Source organism: Marmota flaviventris, chromosome 6 (assembly GCF_047511675.1).
Source record: "Marmota flaviventris isolate mMarFla1 chromosome 6, mMarFla1.hap1, whole genome shotgun sequence".
NCBI lineage: Eukaryota > Metazoa > Chordata > Mammalia > Rodentia > Sciuridae > Marmota > Marmota flaviventris.
In genome coordinates this window covers 722,150-736,890 of record NC_092503.1, presented here as the reverse complement: position 1 = coordinate 736,890, position 14,741 = coordinate 722,150, and the positions used below count along the sequence as shown (strand labels likewise).

Sequence of the window (14,741 nt, the reverse complement as noted above, 5' to 3'; positions counted from 1 at the left end):
GCTGACCATATACTGAGACCTCTGAAACTCTGTGTGCCAAATAAGCTTCCTCCACTAAGTAGTTCTTGCCCGGTGTTTGGTCACAGCGACACGACGCTCAGACATCATTAGGAAGGTCTACGAGGTGCCATGGCCTGGGCTCTGTGGGCTCTCCATCTGTCGAGGCCAGGAGGGTCTCCTGGGGACCCCTCCCTCAGGCCTGCTGTGGGAGACTCCCACCCACCCCTGGTGCCTGTCGTCAGCACCCTCCTCTCACTCGGCCCCTCGTGGCCGGTCCTTGCTGCTGCTGCTGCTGTGTTGTGGTCACTCGTTGGCTGGCCGCACTCCTGCTGTCCTTTCCTGCTTTCCCTTGCCCATCGGCCAGTCCCTCCTGACCCGCCTGGCTCCAGGCTCTCCTTATTCAAAACCCATCCTGAAAGCAGAGCGGGCCTGTAGGGGAGAGGCAGGGGAGAGGGAGAGCCAGGCAAGGAGGGTCAGCTCTGGGGCCTGAGGCCAGCCAGATGACCTTGTGTTTGTGGATGACTGTTCCACAAGCACCTGCTACGTATGATCATGACGCACCAGTGAACGTTCCAGAAGCCCAGCTGGGAAGCCCGCTTCCTTCTGAAGACAAGTCTGCTGGCTCAGGCTCCGGACACCCCGACCTCTGGCCCAGGGGTGCAGCACAGCTGGGCCCCAAGGCCATCCCTGTGCACCAGAGCCCTTTGCTGCACCGATGGCTTGGGTCCTCTTGCTCTGATGCCGCTTTTTGGTCATGGACCTGGTTGTGTTCTAGAGTGACCCCCCTTCTCCCACTTGGTATTAGCACCAAGGCACAAGAGCTGCAGCACTCACACAGGCCTCCACCCCCACCCACCTCTGGCCTCACTCATGTGCTTCCCCAGGTGCAGCATGAACGCAGGGCCTCCTCCCCCACCCACCTCTGGCCTCACTCATGTGATTCTGGCAGTGCTACATAGCGAGTGTGGAAAGCTACTGAGGCTGGATTTTACTTCATTGTGCGCCAGACAGCCAGGGAGAGTGTGGGTGGATGTCCTTACTGCCCCCACCTGGGAGAGGTCCCTCCAGCCTCCAGCCACCCAGGAGCACTGAAGCCATGCAGACTCCGCCAGCAGCACCTCTGAAGACCAGCACGGCGGCCGCCATGTGCAGGACTGCTGGCCGTGCCTCATGGCTTCACCAAGGCTATCTGCAGGGACACCAGCCTCTGGCTCTGCAATTCCACAGGTGTGCTGAGAAGAAAGCGGCAGCCTCGGGCCCAGCCCTAGACCACACGGCCCTTGAGTCTTCATGTCTTCTCCGTCCTCTGCGTCAACAAAAACCGCCGGACCCTGCAGGGCCTCAGCTCTCACCACACGGGCACCGGCCTCCATGGCCTCTGTGCCCCTTTCCCATGTCAGGAATGAAAATCCTCCAAGGAAAAAGCCCCTGCAGAAGGCAACACAAGCCCTGGGGCCTTGGCAATCCTGGAGCCCCGCAGCCCTGGCCAGCTGCACGCTGCTCTCACAGGCCCACGGCAGAGCTCGGAGCTGAGGGCAGCTCTGTCGGCAACAGCCAACACCAGGGCCCGTTCCTAATGAAGACCCTGAAGGTCTGGACGCACTGAGGAAGAGGCGCTCTCCCAGAGTGCTGGGCGTGGAATTGGGATCCGAAGCACAGCCTCAATTCCAAAGATGAGGAAGCCACAGTGGCCAGGAGAAGAGGGCGAGGTGTGAGGCTGGGATACAAAGCACGCAGGGCAGACAGAGGCTGACCCTCGGGAAGGGCAAGGGTGTTGCAGGTAACCAGAGGACACAGGAAGAAAGTGCAGCCCAGGAGGACCTCCAGGGTGGGGCCAGGCCAGGGTCTCTGGTGCCTGGAGAGGTGAGGCTGCGTTTCCCCCGAGAGCCCAGGGAAGCCGTGCCTGCAGGAGGAGGAGGAAGGATGGCTGCTGCGCTGACAGCCGCAGACCACCAGAGGGTGGGCAATCGGGGCTGCCCCAGCGGGCCAGGCGGAGCCGCTCGCTGAGTGGTCATGCTCACCCTTCACGTGGAACCGGGGTAAATGCACTCATTAAGGCAAAAGCAAGGTCCTACAGGAAGCAAACGACGTTACCCAAAATGAAGCTCGTGACCCTTGATGTCCTGTGCGGGCTGCTGCAGGACCTGAGCTCAAGGCCACAGGGATCTCAGGAAACCACCTGCACGTGCTGAGCTGGCGCCACACACTGTCATCTCTGCCATCCGGGCAGACAAGAGGCTCCACGTTCCCAGAGAGCCACTTGGAACCTAGGGACCACGCACACCTGTTGTCTGCCTGGAGCTGCAGGCCAAGGCTGCGCCTGCTCCTGGGAGGACCCTGCCCTCCCAGCCCCCTGCTCGCTCCGCAGATGCCAGAACAAAGCCAGCTTCTCCGTGGCTGCCATGCACCTTCCGGACTTCCCTGGACACGTCTGAGAACTTCCTTCTTCCTAATCGTGGAGGATGGCAGTAGGGCCACCTGGAGGGGGCACAGTGGCCTCAGGGGGACCAGCCCAGCCCTGGGTTCAATCAGGTGAGACTCGTCCTCTTTGCAAGCAGACATCTTTTTGTCACCATTTGCACCAGAGGGAAAATGTTTGGAAAAATATGAAAGATAATTCCTTAAACTTGGTTAAAGAGAAAAAGGTCAGATTAAAAACACTTAGTGAATCGCAAATATGATGAATTAAAAGCAAGCTTCACGTAGATCCAAATTAAACTCCTAGAAATAAACTATAAGGAAAACATCTTGAAAGTATCCAGAAAGAAAATCAGCATAAAGGAAGTCCGCGGCAGGGAGCACGGCAGGTTCTCGTCAGAGCCACGCAGCTGGGGACAAGTCGCTGCGGCAGGGCCAGCAGCCTGTCCAGCAGGGCCAAGGTGCTGGGGAAGGGCAAACCAGGGTGTCCCGGGCGTCGAGGGCATCGAGGAAGGCGGGCAGTGCAGGAGCCATACAGCCGAGAGCTGGGCAGAAACCCTCCAGCAGGAAAGCAGCTCCACGGGAAAAGCCGGTGCCGTGGCTGTGGGGCGCAGAGTGCACACGTGGGATGTGGGTCTTGGCACCAGCCTACGCCCCACGGCACAGGCGGGAAGGAGCCGGGCCCTCGTGGGGCCCACGTACACATTTCCTTGAAGTGGTGGATGACCATGCCACAAAGCTGAGAGAAGGCCGGCGGGACACAGACTGCAGAACACCCACAGCACTCAGCACGCAGCTCGGGCGGCGTGAAGCGCAGTGCTCACAGCACATTGAAATGACCAAACAGGAAAGGCACGGTGACCAAAGAGCAGCAGCCAACACAGAGGAGACCAGCAGAGACCCGAGGACAGCAGACTGCCCTAGACACCAGTGTCACACAACGCGCCAAGTCGCTACGGCAGCACCCGTCGAGAGGAGCCAGCACGTCCAGCCACCTGAAGTCTGAAGTTCAGTCCCAGGGTGGCAAGCCACACCAGGGCCAGCAGGACGGAGACCTGAGAAGCCCAAAAGCTGCAATGCCACATTGATGCCGAGGGACCCCATGGAACGGACACACACACACACGCACACGGTTCCTTTATGTTTTGAACTGTCATAACTGTGTCCTAACAGTGTTGGAGACTGATTTTTCCCCACAAAATGCATCAGTGAAAGCCAAGCCAAGGGGATGGTGTCTGAGGTGGGGCTGCTGGAGGCAGTTGGGTCACGTGGGCTCAGGAGCCTGTGGCCTCCCCCTCCTTCCCCTACTTGCCCTCATGGGAGGACACGGGAAAAGTGGCCATCTGCAAGCCAGCAAGACACTCTCACTGGGCATGGGTGGACACTGCAGAGGCTCTGCCTGAGCACCCGGGGGCAGTGGCCTTTGCAGTCCAGGCAGGCAACCATGCCCTTGCTCGCCCACCTTACGCACCTGCAGAACTGGACCTGCCAAGGTTGACCACAAATACCTTTCAAAACAGCACCTGGGCCCACCTGAGCCACAGCTGGGCAGCCCAGGGTGGCTCCCTGGGGTTGAGGGAGCAGACAGCCCAGGTGTCCTCCCAGGACCAGTGTCCTCCCTCGTGCAGTCCTGGCCCCAAGCCCAGCACTGAGTCTGACAGAGTGGCAGCCCGGAGACCCTGCAGTGCCCATGGGTCCTCTTCTGTCCACTGTGCCCAGCCTCCAGCCTCCTCCTCAGCTGACAGCGTGGGCGCTCACCTGGCTGGCGCTCCTGAGACACCTTTCCACGCTCTGCAGGGTCAGACGGGGTTTTTCAAATCTCCCTTCTCCTCCCCTTCAGTTGTCGGATTGATTCTTCTCTCCTTGGGTCCCTCACCTCCCCGTCTTGAGGAGCCACGCAGTCCCTTCAACACCCGCAGCAGCCTCTCCAGCAGACGCCCAGCTCCTCGCGCTGTGCTCTGCCTTCCCAGCCCCTGAAGAGCCAGGCTCGGCCACGCGCCTGCCCTGGTTTCCAGCACCTGCTTCCTCCCCTCCCCTGCAGCCTCGCTGGGGTGGCCTTCGCTGTCGGCGTTTCTGCCAGCATCTGGCCACGCCATGGGTGTGTCAGATGCCTGCAGCGATCTCCTGGGTCCCCGGCCATGCTGCGCCAGCCTGCACCACCCCGCCCCAGCACTGCTTCCACGTGGGGAGCCTCCACGGCAGCTCCCGCTCGCTCGCACCACCTCCTCCTGCGCCTGTGGGGTGCTGCCACGCTCAGTGCCACGGCCAGCACTTGGCACGGGCCTTCTGGCTGCGGCCTCACTGGCCAGGGAGGCAAGTCCATCATGAGGGTGCAGTGCTCCTGGCCCCACAGGTCCCCCTCTGGATGCCATCACAATGGCAACAGAATTCAGCATGAGTTTTGAGTGGGACACTCACCACAGCCAGCACCCCTGAGGAGAAGGTGTGACGCGAAACCAGGCCTGGCTGGGAGAGGAAGCTGCAGACACCCTAAGAAGCCAGGGCCGGGAAGGGTCAGCTCTCCTCCCGCCCAGCCTTCCTCCAGGAGGCCTAACTGACTGCCCCAGGAGGCTGACTTCTCCCTCTTGATATGCAAACTGGCCAGGCCCTCCAGGTCTAAGGAGCTGGGAAAGGGCCCTTCTGCTGTCTCTGGGAGCATGCTCTGTGTCAGGGCCCCACAAGGCCTTCAGCCACACACACTAGGAACTTTTAAAAGACAAAAGCCCCAGTGACAGGAAGGGTCCAAGATGATGCCAAATGACCTATCAATGTCGTGAGAGCCTGGCCAGGGCTCAGAGCTGGAGTCTGCTCTCCTCCAGGCCTGCTGGAGTGAGACAGAGTCTGGATTCTCCCCCTCTCCCAGCGCTGCTGGTGTTTCTCTGCCCGTCTGTTTCCACAACAAAAGGAGAAACCGGAGATACGTGGAGGAGAAGGGTTATGTGAAGACAGCGCTCCACCCAGTAAGGCCAAGGATGTACCCCCTGGACCGTCTCTCCCTCAGATGCCCGAGAAGTAGCGGACCCTCCTACACCAGGCAGACAGATGGTCTCTAGCATCATGAGCAAGAAAACATCTGCAGGGTAGGCCTCCCACGGTGGTGCTGGGTCTGCTGCCCTGGAAAACTAAAACCTGACCCCCTCGTGTGTCAGGGACACAGGGAGGTTGATGAGCTGTGCTCCAGACCCCCTGGAGGTGCAAGGGCTGTGCGGCGGGGGCCAGGGGAAAGGGCAGCTTCCCAACAGCACCTGTTCCTTAGGAAAGGCCCCTCACAGCGTCGCCTGCATCCCCAGGACACACCACGCAAGGGTGCTCAGAGCACACATGCAGTGCTGTCAGAGGCTTGGGCCCGGGTGGGTGCTCCCCAAGCTTCAATAAAAAAGTGGCATCTGTGCCTCCCGCGCATGGCCACTGAAGCATGAGACTGGGCACCTCGAGCGACACGGGGCACCCAGCGTGCCCATCCCCAGAGTGACCAGACGGCATCACTAGATTCTGTGTCCCACGTCCCTCACCCACACCTACATGTCTGTCCTCAGCTCCGCAGGCCACAAACCGTCCACAAGGGCTGAAAGCAATTCTGCAGGGGTAGCCACGGTTCGGATGTCCTTCAAAACTGCGCTCACACCTGCGAGGACAGCAAGGAACAGCAGGGGGAAACCAAGCACATCTCGACACAGGTTGAGGAGGCACACCAGCCAGCCCTTTCCTTCACAAAAGGAAGAAACTATCATGAAAAACACTTCTTATCTTTTGCTGCAGTTCTGGGGACTGAACTCTGGGCCTTGCCAAGGAGCCGGGCAAGCTCCACACCACTGAGCCACACCCTGAACATTTTATGTTCGAGAATCTTAAATGGCAAACAATTACAGAGATCTTGAAGAGCAATTCAAACACCATTTGATCCCATAAATTCTCAAAGATGACAGAACTAGCAATACATGAGCTTTCCGTATCTGGTCGATATTAAATAACAGTGCTCTCTGCAGGACCTTCCAGATCACCCCTGTGCGGGAGGCAGCGTGCCTCTCACGTGCAGAGCCTAGGCTCACTGCCCAGCAGAGGAACGGAAAATCAAGCTGGGTAAAGGGCCCAGGCTCCAGGAAGGGCCACGTCTATCAAGGGAGTCAAGGTTCACAAACAGCTACTTACAAAGTACCACTCTTAAAAAGGTCAGAGCATCATGAGTGAAATAAGCCAGGCTGCGGGACACACACCTGTAAGTGTGCCACAAGCAGATGCACTGTTTTGTAGGATTATCATGCACAAATTAAAAAGAGAGAATTGGCGCTAGCTTTATGAAGAGAACCTCCGAGCCTCCCCAGGGAAGTGCCTAGCAGCGTGGCCTCCCGGGATGGGTGCCCCAGGGCTCCGCACCACCAACAGGTCCTGACTGGTGGGCCCTAGGACACCTGCAGATGGGGCTTTCTCTCTGTTCTGGGACCGAGGAGCACAGGAGCGCCCTCTGTCGGCTCATGGTGGAAGCGTGTCCTGGGTGCACACAGTTGAGCAGGTGCTGGTTTCATGCACCCGACGCCCTGGGTTCTAGCCTAGCGAGTGTCAGCTCAGCCTCCTCAACTGTGCATGGGTGAGCCACAGCCTCGGCATGTTGGGAAGCCACCGGGCCTCGCTCCTAGCTCCAGCCGCCTCCCCGTGGCAGTGCTGGGATACGTGCAGGACTTACCTCAGGGTCCTCAGGTCCCACAGTCTCACCCCTTCACCAACGGCTGTGGTCAGGAAAAGATTATAGGCCTGGAACTGCTGGGTCGTAAATGATGATCCCTGAAATCAGAAGGGAAAAGTCAAGATGGGTTTCTAAAGGCTGGATTTTAAAGCATTCTGCTGCTGGGCACAGGGGTGCACACGTAAACCCAGCACCTCCAGAGGCTGAGGCAAGAGGATTGCAAGTTGAGGCCAGCCTCAGCAAATTAGCCAGGTCCTGTCTCAAAATAAAAAATGAAAAGGGCTGGGGCTGTAGCTCAGTGGTGTAGCACCCTGGGTTTCAGTCCCACTGTAGGTAAATAAAGACACCGTGCCACTGACGTCTGACAATACTTCATTCTTTACAGTCAGAAATCAACACAAACCTCTTACTATAACGATTTCCGAGTCAAACTTGAGAACTTCCACGCACAGTCCTGCTCTGCCCCACAGCCTTTCAGTCTGTGGCAAGCTGTGTGTGTGAATGTGGTCCCCAGGAGCACATGGCGCAGAGAGGGCAGGCAGCCTTGGCTTGTGCGAACTCAGGCCTCAGAACTCACGTGACAGTCATGTCACCAAGGAAGCCATCCTTGGTGTGCACGCACTGCCCAGCAGCTGAGGCTGTGCACTGAGCAGAGGGAGCATCAACCGTGAGTCGTCATTTTCTCTGCGTGTCATGCCACCAGAGGCATGGCACCAGATCAGCAGAGGATGACAGAGCAAGGGGTCAGCAGGCCGACATTCCTTTTCCAAGTGAGGGTCACGGCCAGTCAGCACGGCATCCGGGACGCCTCAGTGAGCCCTGCTTGTCCTCCCATCGTCCCACCTAAGACCTCGCAGGCAACCGAGAGACAGTGCAGGTGAGTGCAGAGGCCTGGACAGCGGGAGGCACCGAGGGGCCCTCAGGTGGCCACCTTCCCTGCTGCTGTCAAAAGACACCCACAGAGTGAGACTCAAGGGAAGGGCACCTGTGGAACCTCTGGCTCGAAACATGGCTCCAACGCCTGGAGGCTCATGAGGGCCCGCCTTCCGCCAGCACCTGGTTCTCCAGCTCTGCAGACAAGCTCCACGCGGGACGTCCCCAACACGCGTGTTTGGAATCCACCTGGGATGACTCTTCGCAAGCAGCAGGAAGCAGAGGGCCCTGCGAGCTTGGCCCTGCTCACGGGCACACTTGGCCGCTTGGGCTCAGCTCTGCCGTCGCATCCCCAGCACCACCTCGCTGTGCCCTCCCCCAGCCCCAGGTGGGAGCTGAGCTCAGGTAGCACGGGCCCATGCGCGGCCCCACACCTGCAGCAGGCATCCCAGGGTGCCCAGTGACCCTGCACCTGCAGGCCACCTGCTGAGCGCTGCCTGGGAAAGGCACACAGCACAGGAGCTCGAGATAGGAAGCCCAGAGGCAGAGAGAGCCGTCAACTGCCCAGGAAAAGAGAGCTTCGCAGTCTGCCCACCTGATGGAGGGTGAGGAGGAAGACACCAAGCAGGAAGGACAGGAGTACAAATGCACGACAGGAGGCACACGTGAGGTGAACCCACGCGCCGCCGCGGCAGGCACAGCACTCACGCCAGCCCGCAAAGGCTCAGGAAGAGCTCTGCAGGAGGATCCCAAGGACAGCAAGGCCTCCTTCTTCAGAAGGCTGAGTGGAGTGGGTGGCACGTGCACAGAGGCTGAGCAGAAATGGTCCTGAGACAGCTGAGGTGGACTGCAGAATGCAGACTTCACTATGCTGAGTAACACGGCCTCCGGGTTCCCACAGCCACTGTGGGTAGACAGTAAGGGGGACTGACAAGATGGCAGCCCAAGTGGGAGAGGGAACGAACACACTTCCCTCGCTATTAAAAAATTGAAAAGCCTTGAACGATTTAGAAGCAATTAACTAGGTTGAGCCAAGGGCCTCCATGGAGACCTATAGCTGATAGCTAGAAAAAGTGCATTATTTTGTATAAGTGTGTAATATCTATTTTAAAAACAAGCCAAGGTCAAGTTTTCCACTGAATACAAAATCTCAGAAGATATCGAGAAAATCGGTACCAACGGAATACGCGCTCTGCACGCACTGTCCTCAAGTCCGACGTCAGTCACGAAACAGAGGATGAAGACCACCTCCCACACAGAGACCTAAAAGCACACCCTGGATCCAAGTCTGGTGAACGTGGGGACTCATGCCGCGTGACAGGAAGAGTGCGCCCCGAGCGAGCTGCGCGCTGAAGGCCTGTCGGTAGGCGCTCCAGACGCTCCTCCTCAGGAAGTGAGCCGGCAGCCCCACAGACGGGCTCCAGCTGTTCTTCCTGCGACCCCCATCCCCGGGCTGAGGAGGTGAGGAGGCCGTCTGCACAGCCTGGGGCAGATGGGCAGCGCGGCCGAGCCACAGAGCCACCTACAGCAGACACACCCTGGAGCACCAAGCCGTTCTGACCAGCGGGCCTCCGCTGCGAGTGCCTGGGGCGCTGCCAGCCCCACTGCTCTCCAGCAGGGCTGGCCTTGCCTCCCCCAGCGCCCAGCAGGGTGCAGCTCAGCCCCCCAGGAACCCTCAAGATGAGCCACGGGAAGGAACTGACCCAGGGAAGGAAGGGACCCACGCAGCAGGGCTGGGCCAGCGTCACACGGCCTCCCCAGGACCCGCTGCTGGGGACTCGCCAAGCGGCACTTGCTCCCCAGACAGTGTGAGCTGAGGGGGAAACGAGCCTGAGACGCTTTTCACTTGAGAACATGGGAAAATAAGGCCATCTGCCCCGTTGGGAGGTGGCTGGGACAGGCAGCGCATCCGTCACAGGCCTGCAGAGCCTCCCTGCCTCCGACGGCCACAGTGCTCAGCTTCTCCACGCGGACTCTCCATTTGGAAGGCATTCTGCACTGCGCATTGCTGCACCGTGGACCCAACGAGCCCTGCGCAGGACAATGCTCTGGGGAAAGGCCACCGAGGGGGGGAATCCTGCCCCCTGCAGGCGCCAGCCACGAAGCAAGCACCGGCTCTCAGGGAGGCTCACCCCGACTCTGCCCAAAGCGCCGCCTAGCACCTGGTAGAAACCCGGTTCCCATCTCGTCAGGCGTCCCTGTGCAGACCCCTGGACGGGCGCTCACAGCCAGCTCTGGCGTCCTGTGCCCACAGTGCCCCTTGCACTCTGAGGGGAGGCAGCTCGGACAGACCAGGACCGAACCACCCTCAGCGGCCAGGCTCAGCCTGTGGGCTCCAACTAGGCAAGCCACCTCTGAGCACCAACTGTATGCCAGGAAGGCACGGATCCAGCCTCAGAGGGCAGAACCCATGAGAGAGGGGGTCCCAAGCCTTCCCCACACGCCCAGGCTGGTCAGCAGTGTGAAGTGGTGGCAAAGTGACAGTCAAGTCTGCCACCCAGAGACAGACTCCTCTGAGCTGGACATGGAGGGCCCAGGCCACGGAGCAGAGATGGAAAGCAGAGAGCAGGCACACTGGGACTGACCCCCTGGAAAGCGCTGGGGATACCCAGCCGCATGGCCACCCTGCTCGGGGGGCAGGGCCCTGGAACTGGAGCTCAGAAGCCAGTGCCAGCCCATGACATAGCCTTCCCCAGGTCTGGACCAGTGCCAGGTTGCCCAGCCTGAGGCCAGAGGGTCCAGCCCAGCCCCCGAGGAACCCGCGCATGAGCCACGGGAAGGAACGGGCCTGCTTGGTGTGGCTTCTGTCCTCAAGGCTCCAGCAGCCTCTGCTGGCAGCAGGGTCCTGAGGATGGGTCGCCTGGGCGTGGGGACGGGGAGACGGAGACCCCATGAGACCGCTCACCTGCCGAGGTGTGTGTGGGCCCTGGGGTAACAGGTCAGATGTCAAGGCCTAAAATAGTGATCCATACGAATTACACTGAGATTGGCAGCAGTTCCGAAATTACATCCTGATACTTTGTTTATTAAAAACTTAAAGCTCCTAATGTTACAAACAACGTACTGTGTTCTTCAGCTTCTCCTCGTTGAGATCAGTACCCCTGAGGAGAACAACTCAGAAAAGGAAACGTTTGTTGGGCTCATGGATTCAAAGATTCGGTTCGTGTTCAAACAGCCCATTTTTCTTGCCTGAAGTGAGGCAGAAACACCATGGGGAGGCTTGGTGGAGGAAAGCTGTCAGCCTGGCCGCCAGGAGATGGACAGGAACCAGGGACAGATGTGGCCCAGGGCACAGCCCTAGGGACCCACCTCCTCAGGCCACGCCCCACCTGGCTATAGCGACCACCCTGCAGTCCAAGTCCATTCAAATCATTAATCCACCAAGTGGCCGCTCACGATGAGCTCACTGTCCCCAGTCACCACTGCCTAAAAGACCCACCTCTGAGTCTTGCTGTACTGAGGAGCATGCTTCCAACACAGGCTTTTCAGGGGACACTGAAGATCCCAACCGTCACATGTGTGTCCAGAACTTACTTTATTCTGACAGATCTGATGGACAGGCCGTGAATGGGCTTCTGCTATCACTGCAGCACTGCAGCCGGTGTTGAGGTCGAAAACTTGCAAAGTCCTGTTGCGGCCAGCTGTGAGGACCACATCTGCAGCAGCTGAGTTAGGGAGCCTGCCCGGCGGCCTTGCCCACAGGGAGGCACGGCTCTGTCCACCCCCAGGGCTCAGGTTCTGGGGAGGCGCAGCTCTGCTCAGCTGACTGACTGGCCCAGAACTCCGCAGCTCCACAGGGAAGTCCTCCCAGCACAGCCCACTCGGCTGGCCCCGGATGTCCACAGGAGCAGAGGGGTGCTGCTGGGAGGTGGAGACGGCAGAGGAGCACGTCCTGCCTGATGTCTGGTGCTGTGCGGGGCACAGGGTGCTCGTGGCCATTCTCAGGGCACTGACGGTTCTACCTCTAGCCATACTGATGGACGTGTCCAGGAAATGTCCAGATCAGGGAGTGGTGGAAATGTTGGCAGTCTGAATACAGACCAGATGAGACCACTGCGGGGCACAGCCATGTGGGGGGCAGCACCTGGAGCAGGCTGCAGGTGGTCACAACAGCAGCCCAAGACCCACACATCCAGAGAGCACAGGCGCTGTCTGAGTGGACAGGCGAGGGGCAATGTGTGCATACAGGGATCGAGTGACCACCCACACTCCCCAGCGTCTCACCCCGAGTACTGTGGCAGACACGCAAGGCAGAAGCACAGGCCCAGGCCAGCATGCGCAGACGGCACAGCTGAGGTACGAGCCGCGGAGACCCCTGCTGCCAGGGGCTCTCTCTTCCCCTTTCACAGGACCCAGTGCAAAAACCCCACACTCCAGCTTCACCGCATTCCCGCAGTACCTCACAACGTCTCCTCCAGGCCTGGGGAAGGAAGCGCACCTGGAAACCCTCAGCAGAACCCAAACGTGCCCGTGTCTGAATGAACTAAAGCCTTTACACATCAGGAGATCTGATTCTAAGTGAAATAAAACCAGTTTTTTTGATTAAAAGTGACGACATTACCCATACAAAGCCCGAATTGAAGTTGGACTCGACGGTGTACTCTGCGGGAGCAGCGGCTGGGGGTCTCGCAGCCCTCCCTATGAGGGCCTGGTCTGCTCCAGGACCTGTCCTGAGAGCTGCCCCCTTGAAAGCCCCCACACGGAGAGGAAACATCACCGTCCAGTCGCTGCCAAGAGCGTCAGTGCCCTGAGAATGGCCACGAGCACCCTGTGCCCCGCACAGCACCAGACATCAGAGCTCACTGACTGGCAGCTGGAAGAGCCAGACAAGGATACGGGAATAGAAGTCGTTCACCGCTGACAAGCTGGTCACCTCGGTGGCCCCCTTGGTGGACAGCCTGAAGACACACTCGTACCTGCTCCTGGGCTTATACCTGGAAGAAAAGTAAAGAGATCACCTGTTTCCTCCCACCACAGCTACCCAGCCAGCTTGACCACGCAAGAAGGCTCACAGGGCTCTCGGCACCTAGCAAGGCTGGGTGTCCCTGGGTCCTGTGAAAGGGGACCACAGAGAGCCCCTGGCAGCAGACCTCACCTCCTTTAGGAAGGACCTTTGGTTTTCTATTGAGCAACCCCAGCTTTTCCTCTAGGAAAACTTTGAGAAGATAACATCTCATATGCCTGAAGTAATTCATTCCCAAATAGGACAAGTGAATTTGTCCCCACATTCCAAAAGAAGCCTGCATGCTTTCCCACGCCAGCCAGGCAGAGAGCACCTGGGGTGCGACTTGAACCCCCCTGTGGTGCTCTTTCCTGAGGAGAACATACGCAGTGCGCAGTGCGGGTGACTTTCTAGGTCCCCAGAAGTACCTCCTAAGGGACAGGCACCAGCAGAAACCCAGGAAGTGGTCCCAGCAAGGCCATAGCTGAGCAGGCACAAGGCAAAAAGGACACCAGAGGGAGAGCCAGGCCAGGCCAGGGCAGACGTCCTGCCGCCCGGGGCCTGGGTGTGGACACACTCAGCAACAGCAATGGAGGAGGCCATCAGGGACAGCACAGAACATGGGAGGGCAGGGACAACGGAGCAGGCCAGGGGAGTGACCTGCAGGGACAAGTTGTGAGCCACCTAGCCCAGGGACAGGTCCCAGAGCCACCAACGCAGGGTTTGAGGGACTCAGGGAGAACAGCCACACACTGAGAGACAAACTGAGGCCAATCTCAGGAGAGACTTGGGGAAGAATGTCCTTCTGCAAATTATTATGATACAAACTGCCTGACACTGCATGAAGAGCGACTCCTACAGCAGGACTCACACAACAGACACCACTGAAATACGAAGATGATTAGAAACCGTTTTGAAAATGTACACTCCCACGAAAGAGAAAACAGACACTGACCAACTCCTAGACACATGTGATCTGCCCAGATGGAACCAAGGGACACACAGGGTGAACAGAGCAATGTCAAGCAATGAAATGGGGGACACTGTCCGGAGCCTTCCGACCAAGGAAAGCCAGGACCAGATGGCTCTCAGCCGAGTTCCTCAAGACCTTCAGAGAAGGTTAACACCAGTACTCCTCAGATTATTCCATGAAATACAAAAGGAGGGAACCCTTCCAAACTCATTCTATGAGGCTAATATCACCCTGATACCAAAACCAGACAAAGACACATCAAGGTATGAAAACTTCAGACCCATATCCCTGATGAACATAGATGCGAAAATTCTCAATAAAATTCTGGCAAATCACATACAAAAACATTAAAAAGATAGTAGTGCACCACAATCAAGTGAGGTACACCCAGGGACACAATGTTGGTTCAACACATGGAAATCAATAAATGTAATTCATCACATCAATAGACTTAAAAGCAAGAATCATGATCATCTCAATACATTCAGAGAAAGCATTTGACAAAATACAGCACCCCTTCATGTTCAAAACACTAGAAAACTAGGGAGAGTAGGAACATACCTCAACACTGTAAAAGCTATTTATGCTAAGCCCAAGGCCAGCATCATTCTAAATGGAGAAAAATTGAAAGCGTCCCCTCCAAACACTGGAACAAGATGTGGGTGCCCTCTTTCACCACTTGTATTCAACATAGTCCTTGAAACTCTAGCCAGAGCAAGCAGACAGATGAAAGAAATTAAAGGGATATACATAGGAAAAGATGAACTAAAACTAACACTATTTGCTGACAACATGATTTGATACTTAGAGGATCCAAAAAATTCCACCAGAAAACTTCTAAAATAAATAAATAA

At 57.9% G+C, this 14,741-nt stretch overlaps 1 protein-coding gene across 3 annotated transcripts in view; it reads right to left on the bottom strand.

The window, feature by feature from the left end:
- Window positions 1-14,741, bottom strand: part of Wdr27 (WD repeat domain 27) — a 137,521-nt gene that overhangs the window by 59,147 nt on the left and 63,633 nt on the right. Inside the window, exons 20-23 of one of the 3 annotated variants that reach the window (XM_071612844.1) lie at window positions 12,809-12,906; window positions 11,507-11,628; window positions 7,100-7,197; window positions 5,941-6,043 (exon numbers count right to left, since the gene is read on the bottom strand). In XM_071612844.1, coding sequence (XP_071468945.1) covers window positions 5,941-6,043; window positions 7,100-7,197; window positions 11,507-11,628; window positions 12,809-12,906 — 421 coding nt within the window. Of the gene's footprint in view, window positions 1-5,940; window positions 6,044-7,099; window positions 7,198-11,471; window positions 11,629-12,808; window positions 12,907-14,741 lie in introns of those variants that run through there. The other 2 variants (XM_071612846.1, XM_071612845.1) reach the window with 2 other exon arrangements.